Source organism: Mastomys coucha, unplaced genomic scaffold (assembly GCF_008632895.1).
Source record: "Mastomys coucha isolate ucsf_1 unplaced genomic scaffold, UCSF_Mcou_1 pScaffold16, whole genome shotgun sequence".
Lineage (NCBI taxonomy): Eukaryota > Metazoa > Chordata > Mammalia > Rodentia > Muridae > Mastomys > Mastomys coucha.
Window position 1 is genome coordinate 65,554,285 of NW_022196898.1, and position 18,090 is coordinate 65,572,374.

The 18,090-nt window shown below is 39.5% G+C and overlaps 1 protein-coding gene across 1 annotated transcript in view; it reads right to left on the reverse strand.

Moving 5' to 3' along the window:
• Window positions 1-18,090, reverse strand: part of Snx7 (sorting nexin 7) — an 86,298-nt gene that overhangs the window by 28,211 nt on the left and 39,997 nt on the right. Inside the window, exon 7 of the mRNA XM_031375298.1 lies at window positions 17,850-17,936. Within this exon, the coding sequence (XP_031231158.1) occupies window positions 17,850-17,936 (87 nt within the window). The remainder of the gene's footprint in view (window positions 1-17,849; window positions 17,937-18,090) is intronic.

Here is an 18,090-nt window from a genome sequence, read left to right on the forward strand (position 1 = left end):
AAAAAAAAAAAAAAAAAAGAAACAAACAAAAAACAAACAAACCACCACCACCACCAAAAAGAAACGCAAAGGTTGCATTAGACACGGGCGTGTCTGAAGTTTACTTGGGGATGCATTCTGGATCCCTTACATGACAGAAATTAAATTGCTCCGACAATATAAGAACTTTGAACTATATACATTAAACCATGTGCCAGAAGAAAATGTGTTTCCTGAGTTATGTACTTAATAAATAATGTATGTAATTCAGCACTATAATTCTAGAGGAGTTAATGGCCATGACTGACAACAGTGCTGCCAAAACACTTGTTATATGAATATGAGTAGATGGGCCAGTGAGATGGCTTCTCAGGAAAGCACCTGCTGCAGAGGCTAATGACCTAAGCTCAGTCCTCGTGAGCCACGTGCTGGGAATAAAGAATCTATTCACTTAGGTTGTTCTCTGAACCATAGGTATATTACATGTGTATATTAGCATGCTTATGCTCATGGGTAGGAGGGAGAGAGAGATAGAGAGAGAGAGAGAGACAGAGACAGAGAGACAGAGAGATAGAGAGAGACAGAGATAGGGAGAGAGAAAGACAGAGAAACAGAGACAGAGAGACAGAGAGACATGGGGGGGGGCTTCCTTACAGTTTACTCCCATGGATTACCTTTCTTCAATACCTGTGGTCTATCATTGTTAAAGAAATAATACTCTTTTGCTTGCTCTTGGGACCTTTTTCGAAACTTCTAGCAGCTTGCCTTGTCTAGTCTCAGCATGAGGGCTTTTGCCTTGTTTTGCTGTATCTTGTTTTGTCATGTTTGGTTGTCTCTTGGAAGCTTGCCCTCCTTTGAAGGGAAATTAAAGTGTTATGGATCTTGGGAAGAGACTTGGTGGAGAGGAGCTGGGAGAAGTGGAAGGTGGGCAAACTCTGGTCAAGATGCAATGGACGAGAAAAGAATCTATTTTCAGTTAAAAAAAGAAAGAAATAATAATGGAGGGGAAATTATACCTGCTTCTCAGAAAGAGAAGCATTGCGGCTGACTATTAAATCATTAACCCTTTAACCCCTCATTCCTGATCTTATAATGTCCTATATTAAAAGTAAACATATCATATCCTCCCTCACTGCATCACTGACTTATAGACAGGCTAACATGGATGGGGAAAGCCCAAGAGGCCTCAAAGCTACCCAAGGGACTACAGGTAACTAAGGAATACTGAGGATGGGACAGAGTCTTCTGGTTATCCAATAACAAAAGGGCAGCCCTAAAACCATTATATAAGTAACATTATACAGACCAAGCACGCTGTACTTAGGAATGTGTGTATACATACAGACAGACAAACACACACATACACACACACACACACACACACACACACACACACACACACATGCAGACACACACAGACACATAGACATATACTCTTTCTCTCACCCTCCCTCCTCCCTCCCTCCTCCCTCCCCCTCCCTCTCTCTCTCCCTCCCTCCCTCCCTCCCTCCCTCTCTCCTTCCCTCTCTCCCTCCCTCCTCCTCTCCTTCCCTTCATCTATCCTCTCCCCACAGTTGTTATCTCAGGATATGAGCTCTCAGCTACAGCCCCAATGCCATGTATGCCTGCCTGCTGCCAAGTGCTCCACCATGATGGTCATGATGTCTTCTCATACTAACAGAAAAGTAACGAAGACATATAGGAATCATCATATGAATGAAAACGGCTCGAAGCATTTACTATGAGAACCAGGGATAACATGAGCAGTTTCTGTAACTGATACCCATTCCATTATTTCTTGTGTACTTTCGTCTCCTCATGTAAGCTCTGCCATGAGTGCATTCCTTCTGAGCCACAACCTTCAGACCAATGTGACCATCAAGTTAGGTTAGACCCATTGCTTAGTTTCCCTTTATTCCCAAGGGAATTAGAACAGAAATTGTAAAGAAAAATTATTTACAGTTTGGGGGGAAAAATGAGTAAAAGAACCCAGCTTCTCTCACTATACCTGTGACAGTCTTACAACTCATGGACAAGCATGACATGAAACCTCAAAGCTATGTTAATGTCCTAAGAACTTTGTCCTTGGCTGGGAGGGGAACGACATTGGCCCGGATCACTTCCAGTCTCTGTGCTCAGCACACAGCTCTGATACATTTTGACATACACCATCCCCCTTTTGTTACATAGGAATTATAGGAAATTGTAGATTGAAGGATTAATCTTGGGAGAAGTGAAATGCTTGACTTGCTTCCCTATTATTTCTCTAAGAATTTTTTAATACCTGAAATTACCATAAAAATTTTAAATGTGAATGATCCTATCCATAAAAGCACATAACACCAAATTTTCAATAAAATAATATAATTTGAGAATTATTATTCTTACTCAAAATATCTCTGTTTTCTTTTTTAAATGACTACTGTATTGTTTCCTTTTATGGAAAAGGAAAAGCCCAGCCACTCAATTTATTCAAATGTTAAAACTTTCTCTTCACAATAAGACAAGCTGAGGAAATTATCATTTGGAAAAGTTCTTGAAAAGAACATACCTAAATAAAAAGATTTAGATTGCCACTCTATCAGAAGACAATAGATAGCTCAAAAATTAAATTCTAATCTGACAGCTACCTCTCCTTAACAAGCACTAATTAAATTGCAGGAGAGAGAGAAGAGGGCTCTTAACAATAAAATTGTATTATTTTCTGATTCATAAGAGAGGTAAGATGTGTCTGAAGAAATTAAATGCTTGATTATACAATGCTGTTCAGGCACACACGTGCTTGCTAAGTAGTACCTTTCTTAACGTACTTTATAATTCACTGTTCGCAAGAAGTAGAAATCTCTCGCCTTGAAATCTACTGCAGATTTATTATCCAAATGTAACGTGTTCAATAGTAGTACACAATAGATTCTATAAAAATGACAACTTGAGTCTGGAAACACCCACAAATGCTGTTGCTGAATCACTGTTGAAGCCAGCATCTCCATCGGCATTAGCATCCTTCAGATAGCAATTACGGCTTCTCGGTACATCGTAGGCACAGAAAGCCAATTACTTAAATAGCACCACTCTAGGAAGTGATGAGGTCCCCCTCGAATCTTCTGCACAGGCAAACACAGCAAACATGTAGCAAAGACACTGAGAATTTTTCTCTTTCTAAGGCTCCCAGCAGTCCATTTATAAAACCCTTTAAAAGAAATCAACTTCCGCTTAGACTCCATGTTCTCTAACCTCTGATGGGGCCGATGAACTTGCAGGTGTATGGATAGGACAGTTTGCAGTGTTGCATGGAGGAATTTCCATTTCCATTTAGCTTAATTAGAACTTTTAGTATTATTACATTCACTGTTTATGAAAGAGGCTCAAGCCGGGCAGTGGTGGCTCACACCTTTAATCCCAGCACTTGGGTGGCAGAGGCAGGCAGATTTCTGATTTCAAGGCTAGCCTGGTCTACAGAGTGAGTTCCAGGACAGCCAGGGCTACACAGAGAAACCCTGTCTCAGAAAAAGAAACAAACAAACAAACAAATAAAACAAACAAATAAAAAAGAGGCTGAATACACGATTAGAGAAGTATAGATAAATAAACATAGGTTTAAAATGTACATGTATGGAATGGTATGTCAAAGGTATTTAGATGATAGACTGCATAGGACAGGTCTGGATGTATTTCCCAAAGAGCCACATAGTGACTGCTTGATCTCCACCATAGAAAACCAGTAGACTCTTTTTTTTTTAATTTATTTATTTTTTATTAGATATTTTATTTACATGTCATATGATATCTCCTTTCCCAGTTTTCCCTCTTAAAAAAAAAATAAAGTAAAATAAAAACAAAAACAAAAACAAATAAAAACCCTGTCCCCTCCGCTCCTCCCTTTGCTCACCAACCCACCCTCTCCCACTTCCTGGCCCTGGCATTCCCCTACACTGGGACATAGAACCTTCACAGGGCCAAGGGCCTCTCCTCCCATTGATGACCGACTTGGCTATCCTCTGCTACATATGCAGCTGGAGCCATGAGTCCCACCATGTGTGCTCTTTGGTTGGTGGTTTAGTCCCTGGGAGCTCTGAGGGTACTAGTTAGTTCATATTGTTGTTCCTCCTAAGGGGATGCAAACCCCCAAGCTCCTTGGGTCCTTTCTCTAGCTCCTTCATTGGGGACCCTGTAGACTCTTTAAGATATTACATCAGTGTAGATTTGCCTAAATGTGAACTGTAGGATGCCCATCTCTTCCTTGCTCTATTTCCATGGCCCATGAGGCAAGCACCATGTTTTGCCACATTACTGCCATGATGGACTGACTCACCAGAGGCCCTAAAATAACAAGGCCTACTGACCTCTGAGTGAAAGTTCTAAAACTGTGACCCCCAAGTAAACCTTTCTTCCTTAAATGCCATGTAACTTGGATATTTTGTCATAGTGATAGGAATATAGTGTGGCAGGGAAAAAAAAAGTTGGTGGTTGATTGTCATGGTAACTTTGCTTTGGTATTGCATATAAATTATACTTCAATTAAGCAAATTCCCCTGATGTGTCTTTAGACATCCATCACCCCTATTTGAATCATTATCAGAGCTAAGGTTTCATGAGAATGACTTCTCTTTGATTAAAATCAGTTGTTAAAATTATTGCACACTCCAAAACAGGACTAGCCCATAGGCCACCCTACAGGAGAAATGCTCTACTATGAACCACACAGTCTGGCAGCAGTGGCCACATGCAACTATGGCAATGCAGCTAGTATAAGTGAGGAATCTGAGTTTTGTATTTACTTTTAGTTTACTCAACTTTTATGTAAATGGCACTTGTTTCTTGTATGCCATACAGGATAGGACAGCTCTGGAAGGACAGAAGTACCTATGTTCAACAGTTTGTATGTTCAGGTCAGTAAGAAGGGATTCCATCCCAAAAACATCCCTTAAGAACACTGCTTTTATTGGCTTCCTAAAAAGCCTCTGGTACATCGGGTACCTCAATCACCTTACTGTATGATGGAATAATATTTTGAAAGAGGTATCAGTCTGAATCAAACTCTAATACGAATATTATCAGGTATGTAGAGTAGTCTATATTCAAATACCTGAATTATGAGGTAATTTTCTTTTTGCCACTGTTGCAGTATCCCAGAGAACAATGTCTTAAAGGCGTTGCATTTAAAGTAGGGAGCTGAGGAAATGGTTTGGTCAGCAAAGTGTTTGCCAGACATGTTAAAAGCTAGGCATGGTAGTGCACTTAAGTGACGCCATCATTGTGTTGATAGATCCCTGGCTCAATGGCCCGTCAACCTAGCCAGATCAGGGAGCCTGGAAGTCCAGTGAGAGAGCCTCTCAAACAATCTAGGTAGATGGCTTCTGAGAAATGAAATCTGATGTTTATCTCTGATCTCCACACAAATGCACATGCACATTCACCCTCACATAAATATACACATACACACACACAGACACACAATGACACATACACGTGGACACACACACTACACACACACACACACACACACACACACACACACAAAACCACACACAAGTTGAACAAAAAAACCCTCAGGGATATTTCATATACAGCATCAAAAATCACTAGAGAAAATATTATTAGGCCAAAGGCTTCTTTGGCCAATCTGGACAGTTATCTAAAAATAAATATTGGTGATTGCTATATGAGTTGAGTAACAACTAAATATCTAAACAGATATTTCAATTAAAACCTACAAATTTTAGTTGGAAATAATTCTGGGTACCTCAAATGTTGAACTATAAAAAGTAACCTTTACTGTGGAAATCAGTGTGGCCGTATCTTGGTAAGATAGCTATATAACAAGCTGAGAAAGTTTTATTTTTAAAATCTTTATTATTATTACTATTATTATTATTATTAATTATATATTTTGACTTATTTACTTTACCTCCTGCTCACTGCTCACCTCTTGGCCAGCCCCTCCCACAATCCTCACCCTATCACCCCTCCCACCCTGACACATCTCTGTGAGGCTAGGTGCATTCTCTCCCACTGAGGCCTGACACGTCAGTGGAGCTAGAAGAACATAGCCCTCGTCCAGGCAACATGAAAGTTTCATTTTAAAGATGCTCCCCACATTATTTTTGAATGGATAAGAGAAAAGGAGTGATTCTCTAGAGAAGCTTGGTAAACCCTTTCACCAGTGACTAAAGAGGGCATCATCATTAATAAGATACATACAGTATCATATACTGCCCAAGGGGAGTTGATGAGATGGTCACAGAATCATATGAGTGAAATCTCACATACTAATAATTATAATATAATCAAGATAAAATATCTAATAAGTAAATACTTAGACTTCCACAAAACAGCTGCCCCATGGTCTTTGAAGGTCTGGTGATAATGATGGTTAAGGAAAGAAGGGATTATTCCAGGAGGAGGAACAGGAAGAGGAAGAGGAGGAGGAAGAAGGGGAGGAAGAGGAGGAGGAGGAGGAGGAGGAGGAGGAGGAGGAGGAGGAGGCCTCTAGGTACTGTTGATAGTAGTAGTGAACTATGGGAAACTTTGCATGACATTTGAACATTAGATGGTCAGAATGGATCAATGGGAACCTACTGATATTTCCAAGAATCTCATGGCTATGGGGGAGAATGGCCACGTTCGTAGACACAACTATTCTGGGGTCATGACTATAAGGTTCGCACCATTCTCTTCAATGATTCAAGGAGAAAACCAAAGAGCTACTCTTAGAAATGTTGGGGAGTCTGTCACTTTGAGATACAAAAGGCTTTCCTGTCTGAACACAATGCATCAGGTGATGCATCAGATCAAGGGCAAACTCCAAGGCCTACCGAGTCTAATACTTCCTCCCCTGCTACTGGCCACAGCAACCAGTCCCCTGTCTTACCCTTTAGCTTCAAGTGCTTCAGCCAAACTCCTGAAATCTGCTGAGTAAACTCCCTTCAGAGAGTCGTGGATCCCACCTTTTTATTTATACTGAATGCTGTGCTCTAGATTTTGAACCAAATGTCTCCTACCATTTCTTATCTCCTCTTTTATTAAAAAGTTATCTTTTATTTATTTATTTTTTCTAGGCACACACATGCTTATCACTATAGATAGAGTTTCTTTTTTTTTTTTTTTTTTTTTTTTTTGAGACAGGGTTTCTCTGAGTAGCCCTGGCTGTCCTGGAACTCACTCTGTAGACCAGGCTGGCCTCGAACTCAGAAATCCGCCTGCCTCTGCCTCCCAAGTGCTGGGATTAAAGGCGTGTGCCACCACTGCCCGGCTAGATAGAGTTTCTTATCACATCACCTTGCTTTATTGTTTTCAAAGCACAAATATCTACCTAAGATTACAACAGCCTTTCAGTATCTCGTTCTACTTGTTCTCAAGGCCTTTCTGGTAGATTATATGTTCCTTAGGACAGAAATGTTCTCAATCTTATTTGCTGTTGATTATACTCCATATATGCCTGGGCATTAAAAAACTAATTACTATTACTGCACCCTATTTGTTTTTAATTATATGTGTATGAAACTATATCTATTGATTGAGTTTATAGACCTCAACTTTCTCTATATAAAAATGGGATTTGAGGCTAGAGAGCCGGTTCAGCAGTTAATACCACTTGTTACTCTTGTATAGGACTAGAATTTGGTACCCAACTTGTTCAGGAAGTTTAAAACCATCTGTAACTCCAGATCCGGGGGATCCAACTCCCTTTTGTAGTTTCTAAGGACACCTACATTCATGTGCACAGACCCACACATGGATAGTCCCATATACATATAATTAAAAAAAATAGAATAATCCTTAAAACAGGGGTATGGAGATAGCTACTATCTACCTCATAGGAATATCCACTGGATGATGGAAGCAAAAGATTGACACAGTGCTTGGCATACAATATGCAACCAAAAAATATTGAACATAGTTACAGAAGGGAAATACCAGTTTGGCCCTAGAATATATTCTGTATTCTTTTTTAAGAATATATATGCACACCATGTGAATAACTTGCTCCCAAGAAGGCCAGAGGGTAATTTCAGATCCCCTAGAACTTGAATTACAGACAGTTGTGAGATGCCAAATGAATGTGGGGAACTGAACCTGGGTCCTCTGCAGGAGTAACAAGTGTTCCTAACCACTGAGCCATCTCTTCAGCCCTCTAGTTTGTATTTTAAAACTTGGATGGTGATGTGTCCATGAATTTCTCCCTAGTTGCTTTCCCAGATAACTAATGATTCAATAGAAACAAAGGCTTACTACCCAAAGCCTGCAAACTCATAATAAATCAAGATACACTTACTATAAAGAAACTTAAATATCCTAGGAAACAAACAAAACCTATTAGCAATTTTCTTCCTTTGAGATAAGATCTCATCACAATACGCCCAAATCAAACCTTGAACCTTTGTGTTTCCTGAGCTAGCCCCACCAGTCTATGGATATATACACTATCATGCTCAACTTGGCATTATTTTTAAAAAGTTTTCACTACTAATAAGCAATAAAGTTGTTCAGACTTCAAACGATGTATGTGAAGATACTATCATGCATTAGCTAATATTTCACGTTTGTACTTACTGTAACTTAGCAAATGCTCATTACCCAAAGCTGTAGACTTAAAAATACGAATTCTTCAGAACTAAACTGTCTTTAAAGGAAGCATTATTTCTGGGTGTCCACAGATAAAGAATGGCTGATGTCTAATTAAGGTTACAAGTTAGGGGTGAGTGAATCAAAGCCCTCTGCAGGCTTCCGGCTCCCTGGGTGTTATTGCTGTAAGCGTAATCAAATATTTATCGAGTGTCCAAGCAGAGCTGGGAGTGAAGGAGATATGGAAGACAGACCCTCAGGGCATATTCTTTATAACAAAGTGTTTAAATAAAAAATAAAAATAAAAAAAACAATAACTGGAAACTCTGTTGAATGTCTGGATAGGACAGCTGTTTAAACTCTGACCCTCATGGCGGGACGACCCCACAAAGAAAATCACAAATCCAAATACCAGACAGAGGAGGTTGTTTTAAATACAGAAAAAAAGAAAGGCTAGGATTTCCAATTCCTCTTCTTACTTACCCATCTGTTACTTTTCCTGGTGCAGTGAAGATAGGGGTGGGAAAGCAGCCTAGGGAAAGGCAGAACTTAAGCTCGTCCCTAAGAAAATGAGCTATAACAACAACAACAACAATTCCAGTACGTGCAGGCCTTCTCCATTCTTCTGCTCTCTCCCACCATAAAAACAAAGGGGCCACTGGAACCCTATCAGGTCTCACCCCCCCCCCCAGAGAAATAAACTACTTCTCTAGTCTCTACATAATTTCATTGGCAACATCTTACAAGTTTTTGGGTTTTTTTTTTTTTTTGGTTTTTGTTTGTTTGTTTGTTTGTTTGTTTGTTGCCCCTAAAGTATATGTAGTTTTCTGGGTCAAAGTGACAAGATCCATTCAGGGCTTATGTTTGTACTTGCAGATGACATGCTCATGTCTGTTCATTCTAAAAGAAATAACTTTTTAAAAAAACAAATTGGTCTCGAATACACTGTATATAAGTGGCTGGCCTTTATAGAAGAGTTTGGAGTTTTACCTCTAGTTCCGGTTAAGATACGTCTCACATGCTCCATATTGAATTTAGCCTAATTTCCCACCTTAGACTTTACTGGTTTAAAACCAGTAAGTGGAGAGAGGCAGAAGAATAGGAGCTGGAAGGATGGCTGAGCCCTTAAGAGCACATGCTGTTCTTACAGGGGTCCCAAGGGCAGTTCCCAGTACCCATGTGCGGTGGCTCACAACCGCGTGTAACTCCAGCCCCAGGGCATGGAATGCACGCTTCTGGCCTGTGCAGGCAGCCTACCCACACAAATACAAAATAAAACATCCTTTTCAAAGTGACAATCGTGGAAAAGAAACTAAGCATGGAAATAGGACAAGGTCACGCCAGCTGTGTGGCCATCTCCTCCGCAAAGTAAACAGGTGCCAGACAGCAGCACATCAGGATAGGTGGCTCAACATCCTGGCGATGATGAATAGAACAAGTAGGCTGAGAGGAGAGAGAAGGTCAGTTGGCCAAGTCGAGACGTAAGAAAACTGAAGACACTACTCCAAACCCAGGAAGCTTAACTGCTGTTGCCAAGAGGAAATGAAAGCCTTCCCATGGGTCCTCAGAAAGGAAAAACGATAAAATGCTCAGTGCTGCCAGGGCTCAGCTCAAGTAGAATCGTGGCACACCTTCAAATGGCCTTCATTGTACATTAATGAGACAGGACCAAGTGTGGCTTAGCTAAAACCATACCCATGCTCTTCAAGTACAACTTTTAAATTGTCTGTATAAATCCAGACGCATTAAAATATTCATTAGTGCACAATTCCACTGGATAGAGTGCCTTATACAATGTTTAGTACTTTGAATGCTGCCTCCCTCCCTTAAAAAACATCAATTAAAAAAATGATGCTGAACAAGCGTTGTACCACGGAGTTAACCCCCAAGCCTCTTTCTTCCTGTTTTGGGGTTGGGGCGATGTGAAAGTTTAACAAGCAAATGTACAACTCCCATGGTCTCCACATTTTGATATGGAAGAATGAAAATGCACATTGTGCACACAGAAGAGGTGCTAATACATTTTAAAATTTGCCAGTCAACTTTTACTCACCACTGGCTAAGGGTTTTAATATACTTCTCCCATGCTTCTCTGGTAGCTGAAGAAAATACAACCGTGTGTAAGGAACTTGCCCTAAACTCCAAAATCAGTCCATGATCTCTGCCAGGACATGCTGTGCTCTCAACCAGCGTGGGCAATTCTTGGACTAGAGTCAAGGGCTTATCTTAAAATTCTTTACAGGGACTGCTGTATTACAAGTGCTGGAGGCATAACAAGAAGTGCCCATGTAGCAAATCCATGCTCAACAGCCTCCTGTGCGTGGATTACTTTCACCACCTTTTTTTATTATTATTATTAAATATTCATTAGTATTTTCTCTAAACTGTCTTTGATGAGTTTCTATAAATAGCCCCCACACACATTCAAACAATTTTAAGTAAAACCAATGAGTCTATGAATGCGGAGTCTAGCAAAAGATCATCGAAAGGGAGAGGAATCCTTGGCACCCCCTGGTACATTGTTCTGGGAGAAGGCTGATGAGAACCTTTTTGTTACAGCATCACTGTCATCCTTTCCACATTCCCACTCAGCTATGTATGCGTGTATTCAAGATGTTGCTGCCTTATCTGTACTATGCTTAATAGTTCTTAAATTTTGATCCCTCATTCACACTATTCTGCGAAGACCGCTTTCTTGTGGATACATGGTAGCTGAAATAAGTCAATTCTGGAAGTCCTATCACCACCCTGTGGTTGATTATACATTTTCTTTTTATAATACTGACCCCAAATCCTGAAAGAAAGTTTGTGGAATGCCATTCAGGATAAATTGATAAATATATAAAGAAGAAACTTCCTTCCCATCCAGCAGACACTCACGTGCTCTGTGACTATGTGGCAGGTATACACATTGCCTGTGGATCTTTCAGAAAACACACCAATATGAGAAAAGTCAAAAAGAAATCACACTGAGGATATGGCTCAGTGTATTTGGTACCCAAGTGCGAAGACCAGAGATCAGATTCTGCTCTTCACATGAATAGTGGGGGTGGGATGGGGTAGCTGCCTACCTATAAGGCCAGCAGTACTCGAGAGACAGAGATGGACAATCCCAGAGCAAGCTAGTTAGTTTGATTGGTAAGTTCTAGGTTCAGTAAGAGACCCTGACTTAATACATAAGATTAAGAGCAACCAATGAAGACAATGGTCACCATCGTCCTGCCTCCACTCATACATGTGCACCAATACACATGGGAACATGCATGCATGTATGCAAGCATTCTATACTGATAAACACACACACACACATACAGAAAAACATGTATGTACATCATATTAGGAATAAGTTCTATAGAAGAAAACTTAATTAAATGGTCAGAGAAAAGATGTGAGCCAGCAAATATACAAGAAGGTGCAGCTTTCCTTGCTCCTGTCTTGATTAACAGCTTACTAGCTCAATATTCATATCCCCTTGGCTTTCTAGAATCAGGGAGCAGGCAATCTTACTTTGTGCAGATTTAGCACACCACTAAGAACATTTGGAAATTAATAACCACCATTTGAGGATGAGAGTAAAACATTGTTTCAAAAATAGCAAGTCATACAGAGCAAGTACCAGCCTGAATTAATTTGGTATCTGCTTGGAGCTACTGAAAACGGCTATATGCAAATTCATATTATAATGATCTTATGAAAATGTATTTTTTTTTGCTCACATAAATATAGTGCTAAACAGCTATGGCATTATATCTAGATCCAAATTTCAGTCTATGCACATATTGCTAAATGTCAAATGTATTCATATTCATTTATATCCGAATGCTGCATTGAGTGGAAAACTATAAATCATTCATTCCAAAATAAAAATAAAAATAAAAAGGATACGCAGCCATATTTAGCACCACATATGAACTTTATTTATTTTACAGTTAGGTGGGGAAGTGAATAAGCATTTTCAAACAGAAGCTCTGACTGAAAACTTAACCAAGCTGCAAAGTACACTAGCTCCCACACAGCTTCGTTTCTCCTAATACCAGTTGTTCTGTTCCTCTCATTCTTTATTCCTCAGTGTGAAGTCCCTTTTCACTAAAGTTATTCTCTATCAGAGCACAGAACACCACTCAGAGCATCATGAAATGGTCTACCTATATCCACATAAATTATTTTCCATCAAATTGTTTGAATATCTCAACAGAAAACTGGTTAAAATGTTGAATAGTCCTAACTTTCTTTGTGTATCTCATTTATTCACTGAATTGCCTACTAGAGGTCAAGCTATATAAATTTCTTCTCTTCCTTCTCACTACCTATTCATTATTTGGTTTTTCCATTCTCATTGACCTTTTAAAGTTCGAGTATGTCAAAGCCACGGTCAGGATTTTCCTTTACAAGTTTCTCTCCCCTTAGTGACCACAGCTCATTCCACGACTTTGAATGCCATCTTCTTGTTAATCATTTTTTAAATACTATCTCTAGCTACACCCCGGTTCCAACTCATGGAACTTCTGTTTATATAATCCACCACTAAAGGTACCCACCTTCATCCCTGATAGACACACCAATTTTATATGTACAACTCTGGTTTCTTCACACTCCCCCTTAAATCTCCTCTTCCCAGAGGGTTCTCTTTCCCAATTAATGTTAATTATTTCCTTCCATTTACTCAGCCCCCAAATTGCAGAACCTTTCTTACCTTTCCTACTTTCACTGTGTATATAACCCATCAACTAACAGAGAGCTCTTCCTACCAAACACAGTCCAAAATATGACCAACTGTATTTCCACTTCAGAAACGATAATTTTTGAGTGAGTATCTTTGTGTTGTTTTGTTTTGTTGTTTTCTCTACCCTCTAACATGTAAGAGACATGAGGACCTATCTTCTTGTCCCTCTTCTGCCTGGAACAGGCACTCTCACAGCAGGTACTTAACAAAAGTTGGTCAGAATTTTTGAATGTCTCTCTTCTGAAAAGGACACTTCACTGTGATTCGAAGTGGTGTATTTCTAAGTTTCTTTTTGACTTACTTTATTTCTCAGTGTCATACCCACCACTTGCCTCTCACCAGCTAGAAATGGGAAAGGGAATAGTGTATCTTCTCATCCATGAGGTAACAAGGAAACTTCTCCATCTTCTCCTCTCCAGTTAACCCTTCTCAACCCATGGCTCCCACTTCAGCTCAAGATCCCTTTGGATTTACAAAGCTCAAAATATGGGGTTTCCTTTCCTTTCTCTAAAGAGAAAGGCTCCCTACCCAACTGTCTCCATCCACTGTTAGCTACACTCTGTCAGCTCCCTGGACTTTTGACTCCACATATCCACCTAGCTCCCCAATTTGGTATGCTTTCTGACCTTATACCACCTTTAATAATACTCATATTGCAAAACTGTTCCTGTCTAAAGGAAAGGCAAGGACAAAAATATGGAGCAGAAACTGAAGAAAAGGCCATTCAGAGTTCTCTCCACCTAGGGATCAATCCCATCTGCAGACACCAAACCTGACATCAAGAAGTGCTTGCTGACAGGAACCTGGTAGAGATGTCCCCCGAGAGGCTCTGCCAGCAGCTGACTAATACAAATGTAGACACTTACAGCCAACAAAATACAAACATACAAACTTACAGCCAACCATCAGACTGAGCCCGGGGTCCCCAACGGAAGAGTTAGGTGAAGGAATGAAGAAACTGAGGGGTTTGCAACCCCATAGGAATAACAATATCAACCAACCAGGCCCCCCTAAACTCTCAGGGACTAAACCACCAACCAAAAACTACACATGGAGGGACCCACGGCTCCAGCTACATATGTAACAGAGGATAGCCTTGTCTGACATCAGTGGGAGCCCTTGGTCTTGTGGAGGCTTAATGCACCAGCAAAGGGGGATGCTAGAGCAGGGAGGTGGGGGTGGGTGAGTGGGTAGAGGAGCACCCTCACAGAAGTAAGGGGAGGAGGGGATGGGATGGGGTATTTGTGGAGGAGAAACCAGGAAGAGGGATATCATGTGAAAATGTAAATGAATAAAATGAATAATAAAAATGTTATATGGTTTTTTTTTTAAAGTACTCTCCCTGAACAACAATGAACAACGTATTTGTCATTATTCAGGACCTAACACAAATATCTCTTCTCAACACAGCATCAAAATAACAGCAGGCAAAAACTACAGTGTGTGTGCTACAATATAAGCAATTTACTAGCATCCTATCATCCAGTCTTTCAGCAAGCCAATTACAAAGGTGTTAATAATTTCTGCAAATATACATAGCATAAAAGGAGGCTATAAGAAGTTGTAAATGTGTCCTATGGCATAGTTAACAAGTAGGTGGGTTAGTATTTGTATGTGAGTCTACCTTATTCCAAAGCATGAACAACAAAACTTTCGGTAAACAGCTGACCTGAATTTGAAAAGAGTATTCCACCTTGAGGAAGCAGAGGTCATTTGGAAACCATTCCTTTGCTGCTTCGAGATAAGAACCACAGACCACAAACTCAAAAAAGCAGCCACTTTACAATAACCTGGGTGGTATGTGCAAAAACACACTCTCATTATTATTTAGCCCACAGATGTGGTTACAAGTAATGTAAAATGACTAGGGCCTGGTATAATGTACCATGTAAGCCAGCTAAAGGTCACCTGACATATTCAGCATGATATAATCAGTGTTACTCTGCAGTTGTCTTTCTACAGAGTCATTACTATCCTCCTAATTTTAAATACTTAGTAGGAGCATCATTTTATTCAGCTTATCATTACAAGTTGCCTACAGTTGCTTATTGGGTGTGCATGTGACATCCTATCCCAATGTGGCTTTGATAAAATCTCCAAAGGTAGCCTTAGGAGGTCTCCATAGAAATGGCCCCAATGCTGTCTCCAAAGTGGCCCTGTCTCAGTTGCCATGGTAAACAACCAGGCAGATTACTATATTCAGTTCTCTGCCAGGGTCGTCATGGTGACTGCAAAGGCCTGCTCCTTAGAAGGACCTCACAAGGGCAGGTTTCCATGGTGACACCCATCTTGCATATTTCCAAGCAACATCTTTTTTGGTTGTTCAGCAACCAATCACAGCAGACTCATTTGTGGGTGATACTGCAAGGTTACTGACAATGCATCCCGGCACGGAGGGATTTTAGTTTGTATAAAACACATGATGGTAGTGGGCATACCTATATGATGAATGAAAGGACATGTAAACACATCCTTTGAAAATGTAAATTTAACAAATCATTATACTGATCTTGTGAATTATAAGACAGGTCTGTTTTGATGAGTAAAAGCAATAAAAAAAATAAAAGTTTAAAACCTGTCATTATTACACATTAATTTAAAAAGAACACTTGCAATGCTTCTATTAAATATGACTGCTTCAAACATTAATTTCAATGTTACAGGATATAATGGAATAATTAAAATTTAAAATTTCCACAATTTCATAACAATGAGGATTTTAATATAATAGACATCAAACATGCATACACGTACGAACGCACACGTGGACATACATACTCACATGCCCACAAATCAATCAAATTATTTAAATTAAAAAAATAAAAACACAATTAGGAGGGTGGGTCATCCTGAACAAATGCTGCTTTTATAAACCACGTTATTATCCCCTGGAAATTTTAAAGTCTCTAGTATTTACTCAGGAAGAAAATTTTGTTAAACCACTAGCCTTAATAATTGTTAAAATAATGTCTCAAATGGAAATTGAATTCTAACACTCAAATGATGTAGTTAACATTTCTGTATATGTGTCCACTCTTTCTTCCCTTCGAGCAGACTCTAAAGAGAACAACACATACAAGCCTGAATACAAAAGGCTGGGTTTTTTTTTTCATTGTTACGTAAACAAAAATACAACTCTTCCTTTTGATCACTAAGCTCCTCCATATGTATTTCCCATTATCCTCCTTTATGAATGCCTTTCTCCAGCTCTGCCCGCCGCAGTCCACCACTCCCCACTCACATTCCACTCAGACAACTGAATTTCAGTTTGGAAAACATATAGAATGAGACCCATGAGTACAGCTCCCAGTCAGATTTGAATAAGTATCTGTTTTGCACAAAGCTGAGTTTGTAGAGACCTCTTGATTTTAGCCTTCAGCAAGTTCTCGTGGATCGGAGTGGTCATCACGATTTTTATTGTTTCATTAAATATCTACTGAGTGACTACCATAGTCCACACAGGACAGGCTGGGAACACTCAGTGAACAAATTGCCAATTCCTGCCCTTAAACTGCTTAGATCATGGCCAGGGAGATCTGGAGAGGAGCCAAAGCAGGGCTAGGGGATGGAGAGGATGTAGGAGATTTTGGAGGGATTAAGAAATAAAATTTTAGGCTATAAAGTGTTTAATGCAAGGAGAAGGAATCAAGAACCACTACCAGGTCAAGTTGAAAAGGCTACAATACTACAGTTTCACAGGGGTCTTCAAGGAGTCTCCCCCCCAACTTGATCAAATGTACTCAACAAATCAACAATAATTTGGGTATCTCTTTAAACTAAGAAGAGTATTCTTCATTGAGTAAAGGATGGGATGAGTCAATTCTTCTTCCTATGTTTTCACTGTGAAGCAATGTGGACTGTGAAAGACCACAGCATCCCTTCCGGCCTACTGTTGTTCAACAACAATTAGGCTTAGGCAACCTCTCACATGCAAGTTTTTTTTTTTTCAATTGTAAAAGTTAGAAATTCTACTCTGGTCAGGCTGTGCTGGACTATTCAAATGCAGCAAACTATAAATACTACATTGTTGTGAACTCAATGATGTAATGTCAGAAATTCAATTAATTTAGTGTACTCCAGCAAAAAAATGGGAGGTGCTACAAAAAAACCACCCATCAATCAAAAGTGACAATTAATGATCTTTCCCCATACTGGCAAAATATAAGAATTCATTAAAATATCTAATTTCATGACTGAAATCTCCCATATATTTAAGGAAAGGATTAAACTTTAAAAAGGGGTTTATTTGCCAAGATATGCGCAAAATGTGACTTTTATTTGCTGAGTACTGACCTAATATGATGTTAAATACTTTTTACAAACACTTTAAACACTGTGTCCTTTTGAAACCATCAGATTCATATTTCCTTACAGCTCAAATCAATGCAAAACAGAAAGGCAGAAAAACAAGAATGTTGAGCTTGAAGACTCGAAGGATAGTATTTTACAGGTTTTTAGAAGAACTTTGAGTATTATTTATTGAATAATTAGATGTACCCACACAGTGAAGCCCTACATTGTTAATATATTTTTTTCAGACAGTGGCTTCTAAATGAGTCTATTAACAAACTTAAAGACATACCAGATCGACGTCAGCTTTTTTGTAGGTCAAAGCTTCAACTTTGGAATCCAGTTCTGTTTGTATTTGATCTCTTCTTTTCATAACACCCTTCATATCAAAACAAAAGGAGAAATCAGGTTGGGGTTTACCGTAATTGTCATTGCTTGTAACATCTGTTTATATTTTAGAATACAAAGAGGCTCACAGCCATCCATTGAACTGAGTACAGGGTCCCCAATGAAGGAGTTAGAGAAAGGACCAA